Consider the following 21,138-nt stretch of genomic DNA (forward strand, 5'->3'; position numbering starts at 1 on the left):
CAACTTAATGGGTTGTCACATCCCACTGTGTCCCTCCCTCTGCATATTAGGTGACATATCCACAATCAATATAAATAATACAAATGGTCAGTTTCTGCTGGTGGCTCTAACTATCGCAAAGAAAACTATCCTCATGAACTGGAAATCAAGAAATACCATTCACATCTCATACTGGAAAAACTTGTTAACAGAATACATCTCCATTGAAGATCCTCTTTGCCTGAAGCCATTCCCTAACAACACCTTCATCAGTACATAAACAAGAGGGGAGGGGAGAGAGGGGGTCAGGTAGAGATGAGAAAAAAAAAAAAAAAAAAAAAAAAAAAAAAAAAAAAAAATCTAATATTTAATCTAATTTAAAATAAATAAATCAATTGGAAAAAAAGTATAATGTAAACAAATAAAATAAAAGAATCATAATTTGGTCTTTATATACTTTTTTACTTTCCCTTTTGTTCTATTTGTTCCCCTTTCCTGTCCCTATCAATGTTATTTATTCATTTTATTATTATTATATATAATATTTGTTTTCTATTTATTATTATTATTATTATTATTATTACTATACATAAATTATTATTATTATTATTATTATTATTTATATGCCAGTGCCTCTCCTGACCAACAACAGATAAAAAAAAAAGAAAGGAAAAAAAAAAAAAAAAAAAAAAAGAAAGAAAGAAAGAAAGAGAAGAGGAGGAAAAAAAAGAGAGAGGAAAAAAAAAAAAAAAAAAAAAAAAAAAAGGAAAGAAAAAAAAAATCTACTTACATGTACTAAATTCACAGGGTAAAGTGTAACGTAGGCATGGCAGTCTGGGCACTGCACTGGACTGATCCATGCCACACGTTACACTTTTTTTAATGCATCACAAAGCAACTGACAAACACTATATACCTCAATGCCCATCACACAACTACAACCTCCTCAATTTATTGTTACAGCCGTTGTTATTTTTATTATTATCATTATTATTAGTATTATTACCAGCATGAGTATATTATAGTTATCAAATTACAGTAATAATCTATCATACATATCTTTAATATTATTCTTCCATGTAAAAATTGTATAATTCATAATTAGCATTGATATAGTGTTTTCTTTTTTATTTATTCAGTTTTTATTATTATTATTATTATTTTTTTTTTTTTTTTTTTTTTTTTTTTTTTTTTTTTTTTTTTTTTTTTTTTTTTTTTTTTTTTTTTGGCTGATTCTTGTTGCTTTGTTGGCTGAACTTTATTTTTCTTCTCTCTTATTGTTTCTTTTTTCTTCTACTCCTCCCCTTCCTTTTCTGTTTTTATTTTTTATTTTATTTATTTATTTTTATTAAGTATTTTATTAATTTTTGTTTATTATCATTAGTTTATTTTCTCTTTTCCTCTATCTCCCCTTCAAACTTACTACTTACTACTATTATTATTTGTTATTATTATTATTATTATTATTTATTATTATTATTACTTGTCCTCTCCCTGATTTTCCCATCCTCCCCTCTCCTCGACACCTTTGTCATAAATGGTATTACTTTTATTTTTTGAAATCATTATTATTATTATTATTACTGTTCTGACTTGTCCTGTTATCTTTCCATTATCATTATTACAAGTATTTATACCATTATCATTATTAAGGTTGCAGTTGTTGTAGTAGTAGTAGTAGTAGTAGTTGTAGTTGAAGTAGTAGACAGTGTAATAGTATCGATTGTTATTGAGTAATTGTTACGGAGATTTTTGAAGTAGTAGTTCATGTAAGTAGTAGCAGAAGTAGTAATGGTGTGGTTGTTACAGTAGTAGTAGTAGTCGTTGTTGGTGTAGTAATATCAGTAGTAGATGTTGTTGATGTAGATGTAGTAGAAGTGATTATAGTAGTAGTAGTAGTGGTAATAGTAGTAGTAGTAGTAGTAGTAGTAGCAGTAGACGTTGTATTAGTTGTAGCAAACGCTATAGTAGTATCAGTAGTGGTAGTCGTTGTAGTAGTATCAGTATTAGTAGACATTGTAGTAGTAGTAGTAGTAGTCGTGGTTGTGGCTGTAGTAGAAGCAGTAGTAGTTGTAATATAAGTAACTTTTTGTAGTAGTAGTTTGTGTAGCACTTGTGATTTATTATTATTGTTGTCAGTTATTACTGTTGTCCTTTCTTTCTTTTTACTCTAATTTTTACTATCATACATTAATAAGCATTGTTGTTACTCCCTACCTCTGACTGGTTTCTTTCTATATGTTTTATCTATATCTGTGACACTTGCTTCATTTATTGACTGTTATTGTTCCTTATGTATGTACTCTGACCTGTCCACCAAGTTACCTTTACATGCATACACACACTCACACACACACACACTCACGCACATACCAGTACATGACTATATTGTTGTTGTTTTTGTTTTGTTTTTGTTTCGTTGCTTTGTATTTGTTATTTGTTGACGTTTTCTTGTATTTGTATGATTTTTGCATATTCTAATAATAAAAAAAAAAAAAAAAAAAAAAAAAAAAAAAAAAAAAAAAAAAAAAAAAAAAAAAAAAAAAAAACAACTGATGCGATCGGTTCTCTTTCAAATAGACTGAACAAAAAGGGAGGAACGTGCACCCACAGTCTTGCTGCTTTCAAGAGTTCAGAGTTGACTTATTGTAAGCAGCGCCAGTTGCTATCGGTTTAACCATTTTTTGAAAAGATAGTTTATGGGTCTATCATTACCCATGTGTGTGTGATCATTCTTTCATTATCACACAGTATGTTTTTTACCTGCTTTCTTTTGCATTAATATGGTTTAATTATCATTTTTTACAATAACATTGCTTTAATGGGAGAATAACTCCCCATTTATGTGTAGTTAACTGGTGATCTGGGACCTTTAGCCAGGACAGATGAATGTGCATATGTTTTGTTAAATAAAAAGTTTAGTATTCAGCTGTATTTTGCATGTTTTCACACATTTAAAATTTGTGGCTAAGAAATTATTACCTGTTTGTTTATGGTGTGGTCAGAGATAAATTGGGTAAATCCTTCATTTTGAGCTCTGAAAATTATGAAAACTAATTGTAATATATGAAACCCTGACCCATCTGCTCATGATTATTGAGCAAGCTCATACACGACACACAGAAAGTGAAATGAGTGAGGAGGCATGTAGAGATAACGCAAACTCTAAACCAAGTAATTTTAGCATGTCAAAGTCATAATTATGTGTATAAGTGAAGTTTATGTATAAACAAATTTCGAGAGGATCACGTGCTTATGATCCGCATTATCCAATTCACTACGCTCCAATCAGATGACTCCTAAATTACTATCAATACCCTGGGTTTCATTCCACTGCTATCTTCGTTTTGAAGAGTCCCCCCTTCCACCCCTACTCCTCCTTCTTAGATGGGTGACACGGCGGCCCAGTGCGTAGCACTGTTGCCTCACAGCAAGAATGTCTCTGGTTCCAGGCTTTACCAAATCAGCAGACATATCTGTGTGGAGTTTGCACTTCTCCCGGAGCTCACGTGGGTTTCCCCCGGGTTCCCCGGTTTCCTCCCACCGCCTAAAAACATGCAATTAAGTTAATTGAATAATCTAAATTGGCACCATAGATATGCTTTTAGTACGTAGTTATCTTCAAGAGCAATCACTTACTGTTCATTGTTCACTACAGCAGGGGAGTTCTCAAGATCTACCTGAGCTCAAACTCCCCTCCCGCCTTGCAATGGGAGGAAGCCCTGGGCTCGAGGATCTCATGCAGGGCTCGAAATTAACCCTAACTTAAATTAACTTTAAAAATTTAGGCGCATCAGCCAAAATTTAGTCGCACCCACCAATTATAAGCACCGTTACTACAAGTTTTATACAAACATATTGATTGTATTTGAAATCAACACTAATCAAACTAACAAGCAAAAAAAATTCATATATAACGTTATATGCAAGCGTGAGGAAAATATGTCTCAACAAAATCCCGTTATCACAAGAAAATAGATTTTTATAACAGAACCGAGTGACCAAAGCATACACAGAGCGCTCACCGGCCCTGCACGCATTGCTTGAATTAACGTGTTAACGGTATAACTAGTAAGATGTGTCATTATTTGTAACTGTATTTGTAACTGCATTCTGCGTGAATGTCTCCCGAATCCGCGCATGTGCTAAACATTTTGCAGTAAAAATTGGTCGCACACTACAATTTTAACGCTCGCAGAAATGCTCCCAAATATATTTCGAGGTCGCATAGATAAAATTTCAGGCGCATATGCGACCAAAATGGTCGCAATTTCGAGCCCTGTCATGATTATAAGCACCGTTACTACAAGTTTTATACAAACATATTGATTGTATTTGAAATCAACACTAATCAAACTAACAAGCAAAAAAAATTCATATATAACGTTATATGCAAGCGTGAGGAAAATATGTCTCAACAAAATCCCGTTATCACAAGAAAATAGATTTTTATAACAGAACCGAGTGACCAAAGCATACACAGAGCGCTCACCAGCCCTGCACGCACTGGTTGAGTTAACGTGTTAACGGTATAACTAGTAAGATGTGTCATTATTTGTAACTGTAGATGCCATGGTTTCTAAAACTAAATCTGTCAAGTGTTATGTTATCTTCATTCTCATCTTCAGCGCTTTACAATTTTTCGTGATAGTAGCTCTCGCTGTCATCCGAAGCCAGAAGGCGCTGAGTGATTGACAGCTGATATTAACCAATCATTCGCGTTCAGTGCTAGAGCAGTGGTGGGCCAATAAGAGCGCGAAGGCGGGGCAAGCATTACGGACTTGGCTTTGTTTACTGCAGCAAGTTGACATGACAACTGTTTTAAACCAGTCCTGACCGCTGCGTTTCGCGTTTCAAGTGCAGACAAAGAGCTTAGAGATGCATTCTGCGTGAATGTCTCCCGAATCCGCGCATGTGCTGAACATTTTGCAGTAAAAATTGGTCGCACACTACAATTTTAACGTTTGCAGAAATGCTCCCAAATATATTTCAAGGTCGCATAGATAAAATTTCGGGCGCATATGCGACGCAATTTCGAGCCCTGTCATGAGCTCAGGGCTCTCTCCCGGGACAGCATGCCAAACAAGCTTTTATAATTAATCATCAGCTAAGTGCGAACTCTTGAACATATATTTTGCCAACAATAAAATTGTGGCTAGTGAAAACGGCGAGTGGCTAGTAATGTTGGAAAACTACTAGCCACAGTGGCTGGTGATCAAAAAAGTTATTGTTAAGCCCTGATTATGTTCAATGCACTTAAATTTGTAAACAATGATTAAGTTAATCAATTTGTGTTGGGAATTGTGTGGAAACCCAGCATTTATGACAGTGTTTGAGTGCAAACGGCCTACTTTTAATGGTGAATTCCTTTGGTTGAGTTCATGCGTGTGCGTATGTTCGTCTGACTACTATATCATTATCTCTCCTCTGTCTGTTTTTCTCATTTGTGCCCTGGTTAAGAGTTCAGTACCATAATGCTCACGGATCAGCTTTCCGTTGCCTGACTCTTGACGTGAAAGCTTTCAGTTTTTTTTGCACAGCGACTAAACACTCTGGTTGAGGTTTGACGATGAGCTCATGTACAAAAACCACCACATCAAACATCTGCGAAAGCGTCCTGAGACTGACTTCAGACTGCTTTATGACCCCTGATGGGTCGTTTTGCTGCTTTGGTGTTGGGGAAGGACTGAAAAAAAACAAACACCTACTTCACCACTCATTATGGGCCCTTAAAGATGAGGTGACATTAAAGTCACTTGAAATGAGACTCATAATTCATTTGACTTTCATAAAGTGACGTTTGTGGAATTATAGAGCAAGCGCTTGAGTTTATCCATCAGGAATTGGTTAGATGGTGAAAACGTCACTATATATATCCTTAACCTGATTTCAGCTAATAGGACATGCTCCTGGATTGACATCCATGTTGATCCTGGAACAACATACAAGAACCAGACAGAACTGTTATGTAAATACATGTATATAGTGGCGCAGTGGTGTCCCCGCACAGCAAGAAGGTCGCTGGTTCGAGCCTCGGCTGGGTCAGTTGGCGTTTCTGTGAGGAGTTTGCATGTTCTCCCTGCATGGGTTTCCTCAGGGTGCTCCGTAATATATAGATCAGGGGTGTCAAACTCAATTCCTGTTTAGTTCTAACCCTGCTTCAACACGCTTACCTGTAGGTTTCAAACAAGCCTGAAGGACTCAATTAGTTTGATCAGGTGTGTTTAATTAGGGTTGGAACTAAACTGTGCAGAGCTGCGGAGTTTGACACCTGTGATATAGATAGTCAGTCCTGCCTAAAACTATTCATACCGTAGGTCTGCGCTGAGCTCCTTTGTCTTAGCCATGACTGTCCACAAACCAACCGCAGGTGTTTTTCACCTGTTGAGTTGATTAAAACAGCCGTTCCCAATGCATCAGTGTAATCAGGACGCTTTAGTACAGCTTGGACTATTAGGAATTGTCTAGAACTTTGGATTTTCCTATAGACTGTGACATTTTGCAAAGGGTATGAGCATTTTGGATATGCCACTTTTTGTTCAAATGTAAATAAAAGCTGAGAAATAGTTTTGTTTTTCTTCCCACAATGATGGCTCATGAACATACTCTTTTATTTTGGGAGAAGCCTGTGTCTTTTCCTTGCTGGTTGAATACAAATTACTTTAAAGGGCACCTAGGTTAACCCTTTTTTCAGATTTAATATAAGTCTTTTGCGTCTCTAGAATGTGTATTTAAAGTTTAAGATCAAAATACCCATCAGATTTTTCATTATACCTTTTACAAGATGCTGTTTTATACTGATTTCCAGCAGGGGGTGGTTTTGTCGTACTGCGCCTTTAAGACAAGTCTTTCCCGCCTACTGTTTCAAAATGCCTCCTCCCTCAGCTGCGTCAGACGTAGCGTTTGTGAGATACTACAGTAAGAACTAACCTTTACTAATCAGTATTGTGAAGTTGCATTGAGTCACACACAATATCGTTACAAAGTTAACGCGTGCGCACACACACACACACACACACACAGGCAGGCAGGCAGACAGACAGAGCGCGCTTAGCTTAGTTAAGGCTAACCTCAAGTACTGTGTGGATATCTATTATGCTAATGTACAAAATAAACCTGATTTAACTTCCACAAACCGGGATTGAAGCGTCTTCTTTTATAATTGTTCTGACACGCGGCTGTGCTGATGAAGTAAAGCTGAAGTAAAATGCTGTAATTAATTACACACATACTCTGTTTTAAAACACTTTAAACATGTGAAACTCACTCTTAATCACATTTGATGATGATTGCTGATCCTAGCGAACAGAACAGACCTTTTATTCCCGGTTGCTTTGCGTATGTCTGCCTGGTCTTGTTGACATACAGGTGACTACCGGAACATGTTAATGCGGGCAGCTGTCAATCAATTCGGTGGGGGGGGGATAGCACACCTACGTAATGGTGCGATCGATTTGAAAACAGCTCCAATTGGCCGACCCTTTTTTTTGTAGTTAAATTGAAAAAAAAAGGACTGGGTGTGTTCATATCACCCCAGTATGACGGTCTATACACTATACCAACACACAGATCTGTCCAAACAGCTTGAAAAGTAGATTTTTTACCATAGGTGCCCTTTAAGTCAGAATTAAAATATAAAATATTGTTATTAATGTTATTGAAATGGCCATATATGTTTATTTTGCCCGACAACAGGTATAAAAAACAAACAGCTTTATTTTAAACTACATTTATTACACAAACTATGCATAAGTGTGTTGGTGTAAATATATATTTAGGTGGCTTTTCTCTTTCAAAGGCAGTTTGGCTCTTCTTCAGAGCAGGGTTTGGGGTTATGGAGGACTCGCAGAGTCTTTCCATGATGCATAATTTACAATTCAGGGTGATTTCATCTGCGGTTTTCACAAAGCTTCGGCCAGATCCTACACGAGTGAACTAAATAAAAGAGCGGCTCGGATTTGGGCGTCATTGCTGCACATTCTGGAAAATAAGACAAAGCCATCCTTGCGTATTGGAAAGCATCCACCTTCAACAGAGTGGATTACCTCACCGCCGTTTCTCTTCTTGTTTTCTACTCGGGGTCGATGTTATACATCCCCCAAAGCATGACATTTCCTTCTCCGCCTTTCACTCACTTCTGCGCACACTTTTTGGGTTCGGTTTTTTCCCAGTTTGATGATGAATGCAATAATGCAATGATAATCCTTCTGGACCCAAATAAATAAAGCTGTCTTTCATCACTAAAGTGAGCTTTGGAGCAGTTTTCTGTCCACAAAATGCTCCTTAGCAAAGGTCGATCTGCTCTTTTGACTCTTTAAGTTGATGAAGGTTTGATCATTGTGGGCTTTCAGTCCGCATTCTCTTTAAGCCGGACATACACAGTGCATTTTTAAAGTTGTTTTTTACAAGAGCATACATGAAATATATCGCCATATACAGATCCTGTGATTTTTTTTTTTTGTCATTTTTTTCAAATATTTCTCAAATGATGTTTAACAGAGCAAAGAATTTTCACAGTATTTTCTATAATATTTTTTCCACTGGAGAAAGTCTTATATGTTTCATTTTGGCTGGAATAAAAAATTTTTTTCATTAAAAAAAAACAAAAAAAAAAAACATTTTAAGGTCAATATTATTAGCCCCCTTAAGCAATACTTGTCTACAGAGCAAACCACTGTTATACAATGACTTGCCTAATTATCATACCTTACTCTAATAAACCTAGTTAAGCATTTAAATGCCACTTTAAGCTGAACACTAGTATCTTGAAAAATATACAGTCAACTATTATGCCCTGTCATCATGGATAAAATAAATCAGTTATTAGAAATGAGTTATTAAAACTATTATGATTAGAAATGTATCAACATTAATATGCTGGAATAGTTGGCAGTTCATTTCGCCATGGCGACGCCTGATAAATAAAGGACTTAGCTGAAGGAAAATGAATAAATGTTTTGCTTGTTTTAAGGAAAAACTCACTTAATTTTGACTTATTATGTCTAGAAAATGCTTCTTGTTTTAAGAATTTTTAGATATTTTGGTTAGACACTAATAAATTCCTACATGTTGTCCCATCACAAATCAATAGAAATCATTAAATCGTTTTTACAAATTTAAGTGGATTGAACATTAAACAATTAAGTTGTCCCAAAACAAAAACCTAAGAATTGTGTTGTTTCAACTCTTTTTAAATAAGTTGTTTGAACAAGGATCAAGAGTTTTTAAGAGTGTACACTGTAAAAAAAAAAATGCTAAGTTCCACACAATTGATTTGTGTTAGGACAACATGAAGGAATTAAGTTAACTTATTAGTTTTGACAAATTTAAGTGGATTGAACATAAACGATTAAGTTGTTGCAAAATAAAAAATCTTTTTAAAAAAGTAGTTTGAACAAAGAGCAAACATCATTTTTGTTTTGAGTAATAGCAGTTGTTTTTTTTTTTTTTTGCATTGAGAGAGGAATTAATTCTCAGAAATAAATCTGTTGTATCCACAATGTTCACTATGATAATACTGGCTTCCACACAGTTCATTCATGTTGTCCCAACACAAATCAATTGTGTGAACTTTTTTTTTACACTTTTAAAATTACTTTTGATGCTTGTTCAAACTACTTAATCACACGATTAATTTAACTAACAAAAGTGGATTAAACATAAAACAATTAAGTCCAAAAACAATCTCAATAATTGTGTTGATTCAGCTCATTTTAAATAGGTAGCTTGAACAAGCAAAAAAAGTGTTAAATCGGAAACACCACTACTGAATACCGCAATGGCATTTGTCCTGTTTTCTCCTCAGGGTCGGTGTATCAACTTAACATGGGTGAAAGAAGAATTATTCGTTTAATTTCATTATTCCGATTGCATCTACCATTCATTTGCTAACTTTTTTGAGCTTCCAGAATCATGCAGGGAAAAAAAACTCCAAAATGAGCAGTGTTAGATGCTATAATATGTCGTACAGCATCTTTGATTTTCACTTTTTTACTACTTGTGGGGTCGAATCCATTGATTCATTGAATCGGAAACAGCCCTACTGATTTCCTCATTGGCATTTCTCCTGTTTTCTCCTCAGGGTCGGTGTATCAACTTTACACGAGTGAAAGAAGAAGCAGCCAAAGCTCAGAGTCCTCCTCCACCTCCACCAGACTACCAGCAGGTTGCCAGTCCCATCACAACACCTCCAAACAGCCCGCCTCCGAGAGGACCACCGCTTCCCCAGCCTCCACCCGGCCCACCGCCCGCCCGCCTGCCACCCGGACCACCTGGACCCCCTCCAGCACGTGCGCCGCCCAGCCTCGACAGCAGACCCTGAGACACATCCGGCCTCCAGCACCACCCAGAATTTAAAAACATGGTATTTATGGGCCAGGTTCCATTAGGAAGTGGAGTGTAGTTTGTTGCTGGACAGCAAAAACAAATGTACGAAAACAAAAAGAAATGTTGTGACAAAAAATTCAACTACTGAGTTTTCCATTTCCATAGTGCTCCCTTTTTTCTCTTTCATTTTATATCAAGGCTGCACAAATTATGGTAATTATTCTGGCTGCATTCATTTGCAAAGCTTCCGGAATCTTGCAGAAAATGTCCAAAATGAGCAGTGATAGGTGCGTCGATAATAATGTACAGCATCTTTGATTTACTTTTTATTTTATTTTGATGAGAATCATTGCAGCATAGGCTCATTCTGAAAACGTAGCTCTATATATAATTCTGGAGGTTGTGAATTATGTAGCCAGAGGTACGTATGGCTGCATTTCATCTTTAAAATGAATGCTACGGGGCGGCTGTTTTCTTTTCGCGCTCAACAGCTGACCGCTTACCTGCGTGTGGACGACTTTCTGGCTGTTGCTAGATTGTCCAGTTAGCTCACCATGTGCATAGGTGGACTTGAGATGCAGAGAGAAGATGACCACAATGACAGGGTTTGAGTCCGGTAAAGGACGACAGATAAGAAAAAATTAAGCCATATATATATATATATATATATATATATATATATATATATATATATATATATATATATATATATATATATATGTATATAAAATAGAGTGTAAATGTGGTAAAACGTGGAAAAAAATCAGGCGAGGGCTTTGCTTTTTCTGAACTGCTATTTAAATGTGTTGGTTGGGTTTAGGGAAGTGGATGGGTGGGTCAGTCTGTGCTTCTAAAAACACTATAGGCTGGGTTTAGGAAAGGGTGGGTCAGTCGATCAGTATGTCAAACAGTCAGTCAACAGCGGCCTCTGGTGGATTTACAAGAGAACAGCAGGCAGGAATGGCACTCCCAAGAAAAATTGGAGATCTCAAAAAGCATACACAGCGGCTTCTTGTGAATTCGTGAAAACAAAAACTGCAAAAAAACGTACCTCCTGGGACATATTTGCCGCTCTCCAGAAATGTATACAGGGGTACATAATCAGAATGAGCCTGTGTTGAATCATTGAGTGACAGATTTACAGTTGCAGGTTTTCTCAGGTGAGTCTCTGACCCTGTATGAAGGTCCAATGTGACCAAAGAGGACAGAAATAAATAAATCACAGCATGATGTTGGATGAACGCAAGTGATGAATGTGTAAAGGCATTTCTTTTACTGTGGATTTGCAACTAACGTCTTAGTATGTCACGAGTTCCTTCGTTTACGTATATACCATGAGCAGGATTTGTCTCGAATCACTCGATTGCTGAATTTCGACAGATTTTCGTAGGTGCTTAAAGTTGGATACTAGAATGGCTTTGAATTTACTTATAGATTTACATTTTACAAAAACATGTCCTGTACACACTTCATCTCAAAATTAAAAGGGTCACACTTTAAGGTTCCATTAGTTCAGCGTTTCTCAACCACGTTCGTGGAGGAATACCAGCTCTGAACAATAATCATGTCCCCTTAACCAAACACACCTGATTCAGATCATCAGCTCATTAGCAGAGACTGAAAGACCTGTAATGGGTGCGACAAAGGAGACATCCAATCAACATAGGCTCATTCTGAAAACGTAGCCCTGTATACGTTTCTGGAGATCGCGAATTATGTAGCCAGAGGTACGTATGGCTGCATTTAGACTTGAGACGCAGAGAAGAGCTGACCGCGACACCAGGGTTTGAGTCCGACGAAGAGCGGTTCCAGAAAGCAGGTAAAACAAAAGCCCATAAATAAAATAAACAAGTAAATAACAGGGTGAGAATGAGGTAAAATCTGAAAACGTGGTAAAAATCAGGCGCCTTTTCTTTTTCTGGATTGTTTTTCGAAACACTATTGGTTGGGTTTTGGAAAGTGGGTGGGTGCTGGTCAGTCGGTGCTTTTTAAAACACTATCAGTTAAGACTAGGGAAAGGGGTGAGTGGTGGTGTCAGTCGGTCAGTCAGTCAGTTGACAGCGTCCTCTGGTGGATTTACGCAAGAACAGCAGGCGCTCGCGAGAGAAATCTTAAGTTCTGAAAAAGCCTACACAGCAGCCTGTGGTGAATTCGTGAAAACCAAAACTGCAAAAAATGTAGCTCCTGGGACGTATTTGGCCCTCTCCAGAAATGTTTATAGGGGTACGTTTCAGAGCGAGCCTGGGTTGCATCCAAAACATGCAGTGTTGGTGGGCCTCCAAGAACGTGGTTGAGAAACACTACATTAGCTAATGTTATTGAATGTATTTATTGACATGAACCAACAATGAGCAAGCATTTATTAATGCATAATTCAAGCTTTGTCATTAACTAATGTTACCAAAGATTAATAAATACAGTAATAAATACATAAATTAATTAATTACATGAACAAAACTTTTACAAAAAAAAATCAATATAAATACATATATTTTGTATAAAGACAATGAACCCTGTTTAAACGACCATTAAGATTGTTCATTGTTGCTTTTTTTCTAGTAACAAATGTCTCATTACTGTAATGCATCGAGATTATTATTCTGTTAATACCATTATTTTTAATGGTGTTTTTTGCTAGATTGTCATCTTTGTAATCTGAACGACTAAATCGTTGGTAATGAAATGTAATAACAGAGCAAGTTTATTACAAAGTGTTTTCATTGATATTTATTGTTTACAAATACAAAACTGTAATACACTACAAAAATGGCATATTACATACCTGATAATCTAGTACACATTTTTTTAGCAATATGTAACAATGTTTTTATTTATATCAGCCTAACGCAAATATTACACGTAATTAAACTCTTGTTATTAAAATATTGCATTACAGTAATGAGAATAACTACAATGTTCCTACAAATAGGTTTATTTTTCTTTAAAGGTGGCCTGTTTAGGCCCTTTTTTATAAGATGTAAAATAAGTCTCTGATGTGTGTTTGTCAAGTTTCAGTTAAAAATAGCACACAAATAATATTTTATAAATCTCTGAAATGACCACTTTTGGGCTTTAATCCTAATAATGTTGTTTTGGTGACTGTCTCTTTAAATTCAAATGAGATTGAACACTTTTCAGAAGAGGGGGCGGAGCTACAAATGCCTGTGTGTCAGCATAGTGGCGGATTTAATAACAAGACTAACATCCTATGCTAATGAGGGAGAGATTGTCACTAGTGGGCCGGGCTTTCCCACTCTGATGACACGTACAAAGAGAGAATGTCAATTTAAGTGTTTCTGCAGACTGTTTTCATCAAGTGCGATTATAAAAAATAGAATTATTAAATGTTTACCATTCGAGCCTGGTTATATTCACACACTGATGTCCCCTTTAAAGAGCACCTATGATGAGAATCATATTTTGTAAGCCACGTGTGTGTGCGTGAACTTTGTAACGACATTGTGTGTGACTCATTGTTGCAGAAAGGCTTGAATTAACTCAACAAACAAATACAACAAATAATCATTGGGAAAGTTCTTACTGTAGTATTTCTCTCAAACGTTATGTGAGGTCTGCTTCCTTCATGTCTGTCGGTTATATGATGCAGCTGAAGGTGGAGATTGAGACACACTCTGAGAGGCATGTGGGAACTGTGGGCAGAGAGAACCAACATTAAAGGTACAGGCCACGAAAACAGCGACTTGGTTGTTCAGAGCAGAAAATCCAACATTCTGAAAGCGCTAATAAATAATCTGATGGGTGTTTTGAGCTGAAACTTTACAGACACATTCTGGAGACATGAGAGACTTATATTAAATCTTGAAAAAGGAGTAAAATAGGTCCCCTTTAGGTTATTTTTAAGGTTTTCTGTCTTATGATTCAGGAATGTACTTGGCAGGTTTATTGGGATCAAGTTTGTTTATTGTAAAGGTTGAACCTCTAAATGCAAAGTCCGGTCAGTTCTCTGTATTCCGCAACTATACTGTACGTATGTTGATATTCATCGTGTTTCCTTAGCATTTCCTCATCAAACATAAACATATTGCAACTGCAGGGCAGTTCACAGCATTTAATTTATTATCCCCACGCCTGAAGGAAGGTACTTGAATACGACAAGGTGTCAAACCAGGACACTGTGCATGAAACCAAAAACATTAAAATGAAAAAAAAAGATAATCATTTAGCCTCAGATAACAGCCAGTGCCTTCAGTGTGTTTGTTTTTGTTACGTTTAAACTGTCCTTCCTTTTATACATCATGATACAGTAGCACTGTATTTCCTAAAAGATGCATGATTTGGTTTCCTCAAAGAGAACAAGTGCTCAGCTGTGAACAAGCAAAAACTCCACGGTTTATTCAGATGAGATGTAACGCAAGCTATCTTACAGTATGATGCTATTTAGTTTGTTTTATTCGCTTGTGCCGACCATTTGAAACATTGTGACCTGTACTATGCCACACCAAAACGTTGATACCAGAGTTATAAATCACAATTATTTTGTGTTATGGTGTAGTTCGTGTATTAACAGCGATACTGATGCATCTATTGAAAGGCTCATAAAGTTGACTTTTTTCACAGTATTAATAAAGGCCGATTTCAAGCTTTCGTTGGTCTGATTGTTGTTTAACTGATCACAAGAGTCTTGTTGAGAATTAATTAACTGCTTAAAGCTTCTTTTGTGGTCTTTGGAAATAGTTGCGTGTGTGTTGCAATGCAAAACCTTCAGCGCTGTTGTGATAACGTACAGTTGAAGTCAGAATTATTAGCCCCCCTGAATTATTAGCACCTTGTTTATTTGTTTCCCCCAATTTCTGTTTAACAGTGAGAAGATTTTTTTCAACATATTTCTAAACATAATAGTTTTAATAACTCATTTCTAATAACTAATTTGTTTTATCTTTGTCATGATGACAGTAAATAATATTTGACTAGATATTTTTCAAGACACTTCTATACAGCTTAAAGTGACATTTAAAGGCTTAACTAGGTTAATTAGGGTAACTAGGCAGGTTAGGGTAATTAGGCAAGTTATTATATAACGATGGTTTGTTCTGTAGACTATCGAAAAACAAAATAGCTTAAAGGGGCTAATAATATTGACCTTAAAAATGATATTTAAAAAATTAATAACTGTTTTTATACTAGCCGAAATAAAACAAATAAGACTTTCCACAGAAGAAAAAATATTATCAGACATACTGTGAAAATTTCCGTGCTCTGTTAAACATCATTTAGGAAATATTAAAAAAAGAAAAAAAAAAATCAAAATAATTCTGCCTTCATCTGTATGTATGCTTGTATGTGACCCGATCACAGTCCAGCTAATCTGCTCTGGGTCTCACAGTAAAGACTGTACAAATCTTGTTCTTATGACTTTTAGTCTGTAATCCATGGGAAATTAAAAGTGAGCTGTGGGGTGAGCCTCTAGATGTTGATGGAACAAGGATTATCCTAAGTGGAAACACAAAGGATGATGGAAGAACAGGGAGCTGGTAATGAAGGAACCTGAAATGGAGGCCTTGCACAGATTTTGGTATATGCTAAAGGTTTCTTTCTGCTATTATGTAGTTAAAAATTTTTTAAAAATATAAAAACTGGCGAGATTTTTTTGGTGGGCCCTTTGACTAAAAGAACTCTCATAACGAAATCCCATTATATATAAATTAGTAGCGATATAATTTAGTCAAATCATTATTTAAAAATTATATTTATATATATATATATATATAATATATATATATATATATATATATATATATATATATATATATATATATATATATATATATATATATGATTATGACAAAATGAGTATGCAAATTTATATTTTTTAATATCTCAGTTAATGTTTCATTTCCAGTAATGTGTGGCATTAGGTATTTATTATTTATGATAATGGGCACTCCTTAAAACAGAGATGCCCAAAGTAGGATGCGTCGGCCAAAGTTGGCTCATGGTAACCTTTGATTCAGCCCACCATCTCATCTCAGAAGAATTAGAATGAAGAATGACCAACAGAGATTGTCATATCTAATTTAAAGTAATGTTTTGTTTGTTTGTTTAATTGTTGAGCTACAAAAAAGGCAACTGAAATGAGTTGTTTCATTTAAATATTGTGCATGAATCAGATTTTTAAAAATATAAATACTGTCACTCGAAGATAGAGGACAATACACAAGACCTCGACCAGCAAATCAAGGCAAAGGCAGATGCAGCTTGACTCGAGTATTTAGAATTGAACACCATTGTGTTATAATTCAATATGTGTCAAATTTGCAAGAAAATATTCGCTTTTTTAAAGATAATAAAGAGAATAATAATAATAATAATAATAATTCAATCATTCATTTTCTTTTCAGCTTAGTCCCTTTATTTATCTGGGGTCACCACAGTGGAATGAACCGCCAACTTATCCAGCATATGTTTTATACAGTGCCCTTTCAGCCACAACCCAGCACTGGGAAACACCTATACACTCTTGCATTCACACACATACACTATGGCCAATTTAGCTTATTCAATTCACCAGTACCGCATGTGTTTGGACTTGCCCTCACAGAATCCTGTGATCCTGTCATATATCAGGCATTTCTCCACCTGTATATCTGAGTCTCTCCATCTGCCCACAGTGCACATGTGCACCACCACACCTCATTCCTGGTGTTCCCACAATTCCACAGTGGAAAACACCTCCTATTGTTCAGCCTGTTCCTGCAGTCCTCCTTGTGTAGTTGAATGCTCCACCATCTGCTGCTTTGCTGATATATACATATATATATATATATATATATATATATATATATATATATATATATATATATATATATATATATATATATACAGTTAAAGTCATATTTATTCACTCCCCTTTCTTTTTTTTATATTTCCCAAATTATGTTTAACAGATCAAGGAAATGTTCACGGTATGTCTGATAATATTTTTTCTTCTGGATAAAGTTTTAATTGTTTTATTTCAGCTAAAATAAAAGCAGTTTTTAATTTTTTAAGATCCATTTTACGGTCAAAATTATTAGCCCCTTTAAGCTATATTTTTTTTTAATTGTCTTTGACAACAAAACAACAACTTGCATACACCCTGAAATAGGGCTGGGCGATTTTTCCGATTTTTTCGATTAATTCATATTTACGTTTTGACGACGATTTAATTTTATATTACATCGAGAAATCGCGATTTTATAAAAAAACATATTTGATACATTATAATGGCACCAATGCGCTTTGGTTCACTCTCTGTATGAAGCAGATCGCACACCAGAAGCGCTACACGGCGACGCGACGCGCTGCCCCACGGAATTAAGATTTCTGAACAGATTCCTATACACACACCGGCGTCGCCCAGCCACAATTCAGGACGCTGTTCATATTTCAGCCGCGCCACAGAGCACCATCTGATTAGTTTCATGTTAAATATCATGCAAATGTGCGCGTTTGGTGTGTGACAGTTTAAACTGTCATGTGCGCGCCGTGTCGTGTCGCTTGACTGTCTGTTAAAGCGTGTAGTCATGTAGGATTTTACTTGCTGCATTAGTCTGAGTCACGTCTGTGTGGATTGTCAAGACATTCCCTTATCAAGTCGATAAACTCGGTCTCTTAACATGTACGAAGGACGTAAAAACATGCCATGTTAAAAACGTTATAAACGTATAAATGTTATAAACGATCTTAGTTCGATCAAAATCCTTTGGTTTGAACACGAGCAGAGGTGAGCAGCTGTAACAATGAAAATCGAAAGTACCCGCCCCCATCATTCATTTAGCGGACCTAGTTAAAACCAGACAGATCAGGCAGCATATTACAGAGAGTGGTGCAAAGTGCATTAAATGATCGGCATTTAAAAGGGGGAAAAAAGAAAAATAGGTTAAATATATTATTTTATATTAAACACACATCTGGTGCTTGTATTTGCTCCTACTATACATCCACAACTTCACACATTGGGTTAAATTAGGCTTTACATTTTCCATGTTCAGTCCTTTACTTCCACTGTATCTTTTTAAGAAAAAGGCAGCAGCATTACAACCTGTCATTCCAGGGGCGGACTGGGACTAAAAATCAGCCCTGGCACTGTAGCCTCACCAGCCCACATTACCACACCGACACAGGCCCATCCACGGACACGCACATTCACTACTTATATTGTTGTATAGATGGTGAAAAAATGTAAGCAGTACCATATTTTACGTAGCGGATGTCCTCCAAGCTGCAACCCATTATTGGGAAACCCCTATACACACACATTCACATACATGCACCACAGACAATTAGGCCTACCCAATTCATCTATAGCACATGTGTTTGGACTTGTAAGGGAAACCAGGAGGAAACCCACGCGAACATGCAAACTCCACACAGAAACACCAACTGACCCAGCCGAGGTTTGAACCATTGACCTTCTTGCTGTCGACATTGTCCTCACGAAACTATTTCAGTTAATTTTATGCATTTGGCAGCGTCTGATTTTAGAGCAATTTTTGGCTTTCTCTGGACTTTTCGGCACCGCCTTTCCTTTTTTTACGGTCCATCTCTGATAATTAGCTTATGTTGCACTTACTGTTTGTTTGACATTCTCGCCAAATTTTGATTACGCCCACGTAACCTCTGATTGGGTCGGCCCATCTCGAAACCAGTCACCTATTGCCGATTGGGCCAATGCTTAAGATTTATTATCATTAATATTATTATCATTAGGGGTGTCAAAAATAATCGTTTTTTCGGTGCACTGCGATGCAGACATGGACAATTCGGTATCGGTTCAGTAATAATCATAACCGGTTATTACTGACATCATTTACCTCATATGCGCTCTGTCGCGAGGGAGACGATCGCGAGTATTTACAGCGCTTTAACTACTTAACACTCATAAACTGTGCACAATTTCACTGTGTGTGTTTGCTGGATCAGTCTTTCACTGACATATACAACAATAGCCCCTATTTCACTGAGATCGAGAGAATGAAAGTAGCCTACTCCATTTCACTCTCTCTCTCTTGCTCTGTCTCTCTCTGTCTCTCTCTCTCTCTCACACACACACACACACAGTGGCCCAATTGACCTGCTGGCGTGGCTTCTCTTCTCTTCTCGGCTGTTTTACAGCGTTACTTTTGCATCCAGAAACGAGCACGTGTCTGCAGAGTTTTCTCCACCGTGTCTATCATACATCAGCTGTGAGATCGCCGCTGCCGCCTGCCGTTTATCATCTGTGAAGAGTGCAGCGCGCAAGAGCCAATCGCAACCGTTTTTTTTTTTTTTTTGAGGGTGTGACCAATCAAAGGGGTGTAAGAGAACTAGACAAGGATCAGAAATTGAGCTGGATGTTTATATTTGTTTATATTATTTGCTAAATGCTCGTGTTGTTTAAAGTTACAGTTTATATATCTGAATGATTGTATTAAATGACAAAATTGTATTACTAATAGTATATAAATATATTCATATATTTTAATACAAGAAATGCTGCTGTGAAGAAAATATAAAACTGTGTATGGAAAGCACCGTCAATGCACCGTGATGCACCGAGATATCGAATTGAACCGAATCGATGGCATGATAATCGTATTCAAACCGAACCGTGAGACTAGTGTAGGTTCACACCTCTAATTATCATCATCATCATCATAATATTCACATCTTGCAAGAGAGAAAAGCTGCCTGCATGTAAAAACAATACATAAAAAAAAAGTTATTAAAAAAAATAGCATACCGGCCCACATTTAAAAAATGGTCCGGCCCTTCTGGCATTTGCCAGAATTGACAGATGGCCAGTCCTCCCCTGTGTCATTCAGTCAGAAGAAGACAAAGTCAAAGCCGAGCTGACAGCCAATCTTTCCAAGGCTCAGCAAAACTTGCAAAAAATACCTCTATATTCCTGCAACTGCAATATCTACACAAACATTTTTCTCATCTTCTGCAACGATATTTAACTTGGGAATTTGTTTTACATTTATTTACCCCTTGTTGACCAATTTATGTATGGCATGGCCATTAAAAATACAATGTTTAAACATCTTAACCAGATGTTTAAAGAGCCCATATTATGGGTTTTTGAAAATTCCCCTCCATGTAGTGTGTAACACAGCTCTAAGTGAAGTGAAGTATCCAGCTAAGGCTTAAATCTGTTAGTGTACAGTGTTTAAAACGGTAGATTCATCTATAAAAGAGTCGACTCATAGTGCTTCAAACGAGTCGCCTTGATACCGATTCATTAGGTGTTTCGCCATGACGTACGAACGAAACCAAGTTATTCACGTGCACGCGCAAACCCGAGAGATTTCAAACCTGGGGCCCCGCCCTCTGACGCAGAAACCCAGAGACACACACACACACACACACACACACACACACACACACACACACAAACAAACATGCCGGTGGATTGAAGTCACACTGCAGATGGATATATTGAGTCTCTACCCAAAGATGAAACCTCAGCATTATAGCCAAGCAGTTGGAAACTTCTGGAAGCTACATGCTACAAAGAATACTTCATCAGCGTTTGTTAAAGGAAGGATCAGTAAAGAGTAACTTACTGCTGGACGTCAGGATGGATTTTTCTTCCTCCATTTCTCAAGTGTAAGTACGTGCGATTAAAGTTGCCTCGTTGACTCTAGCTTGCAAATGTATTTAGTTGTGATTTGTTACTTGTACTGTATCAGGTTAACTGGCTATATTCTCTTATCGCGTGCAAAGTCACGTTAAAAACGCGACGCGTGCTGCTTTGTTAACGGAGGTCCGTGGACGGGGAGTAGTGTGTGTGTGTCTGTGTGTGCGTGTGCGCGCGCTGTCGTCCGGAGGTGTGTGTGTTTGTGTGTGTGT

The 21,138-nt window shown here is 36.7% G+C and overlaps 2 protein-coding genes across 4 annotated transcripts in view; both read left to right on the forward strand.

Moving 5' to 3' along the window:
• antxr1c (ANTXR cell adhesion molecule 1c) overlaps positions 1-14,910 on the forward strand; it is a 75,289-nt gene extending 60,379 nt beyond the window's left edge. The window contains exons 18-19 of one of the 3 annotated variants that reach the window (XR_015503694.1): positions 10,061-10,665; positions 11,972-14,910. Coding sequence is in view for 2 of the 3 variants with exons in the window: in XM_087275570.1 (XP_087131696.1) it covers positions 10,061-10,300 (240 nt within the window). In the remaining variant the exon portion in view is untranslated. Of the gene's footprint in view, positions 1-9,784; positions 9,932-10,060; positions 10,941-11,971 lie in introns of those variants that run through there. The other 2 variants (XM_087275570.1, XM_087275571.1) reach the window with 2 other exon arrangements.
• frmpd2 (FERM and PDZ domain containing 2) overlaps positions 1-21,138 on the forward strand; it is a 451,768-nt gene that overhangs the window by 209,859 nt on the left and 220,771 nt on the right. The gene's annotated exons all lie outside the window — the stretch shown is intronic.

Source organism: Danio rerio, chromosome 12, assembly GCF_052040795.2.
Source record: "Danio rerio strain M-AB ecotype USA chromosome 12, GRCz13ab, whole genome shotgun sequence".
Taxonomy (NCBI): Eukaryota; Metazoa; Chordata; class Actinopteri; order Cypriniformes; family Danionidae; genus Danio; species Danio rerio.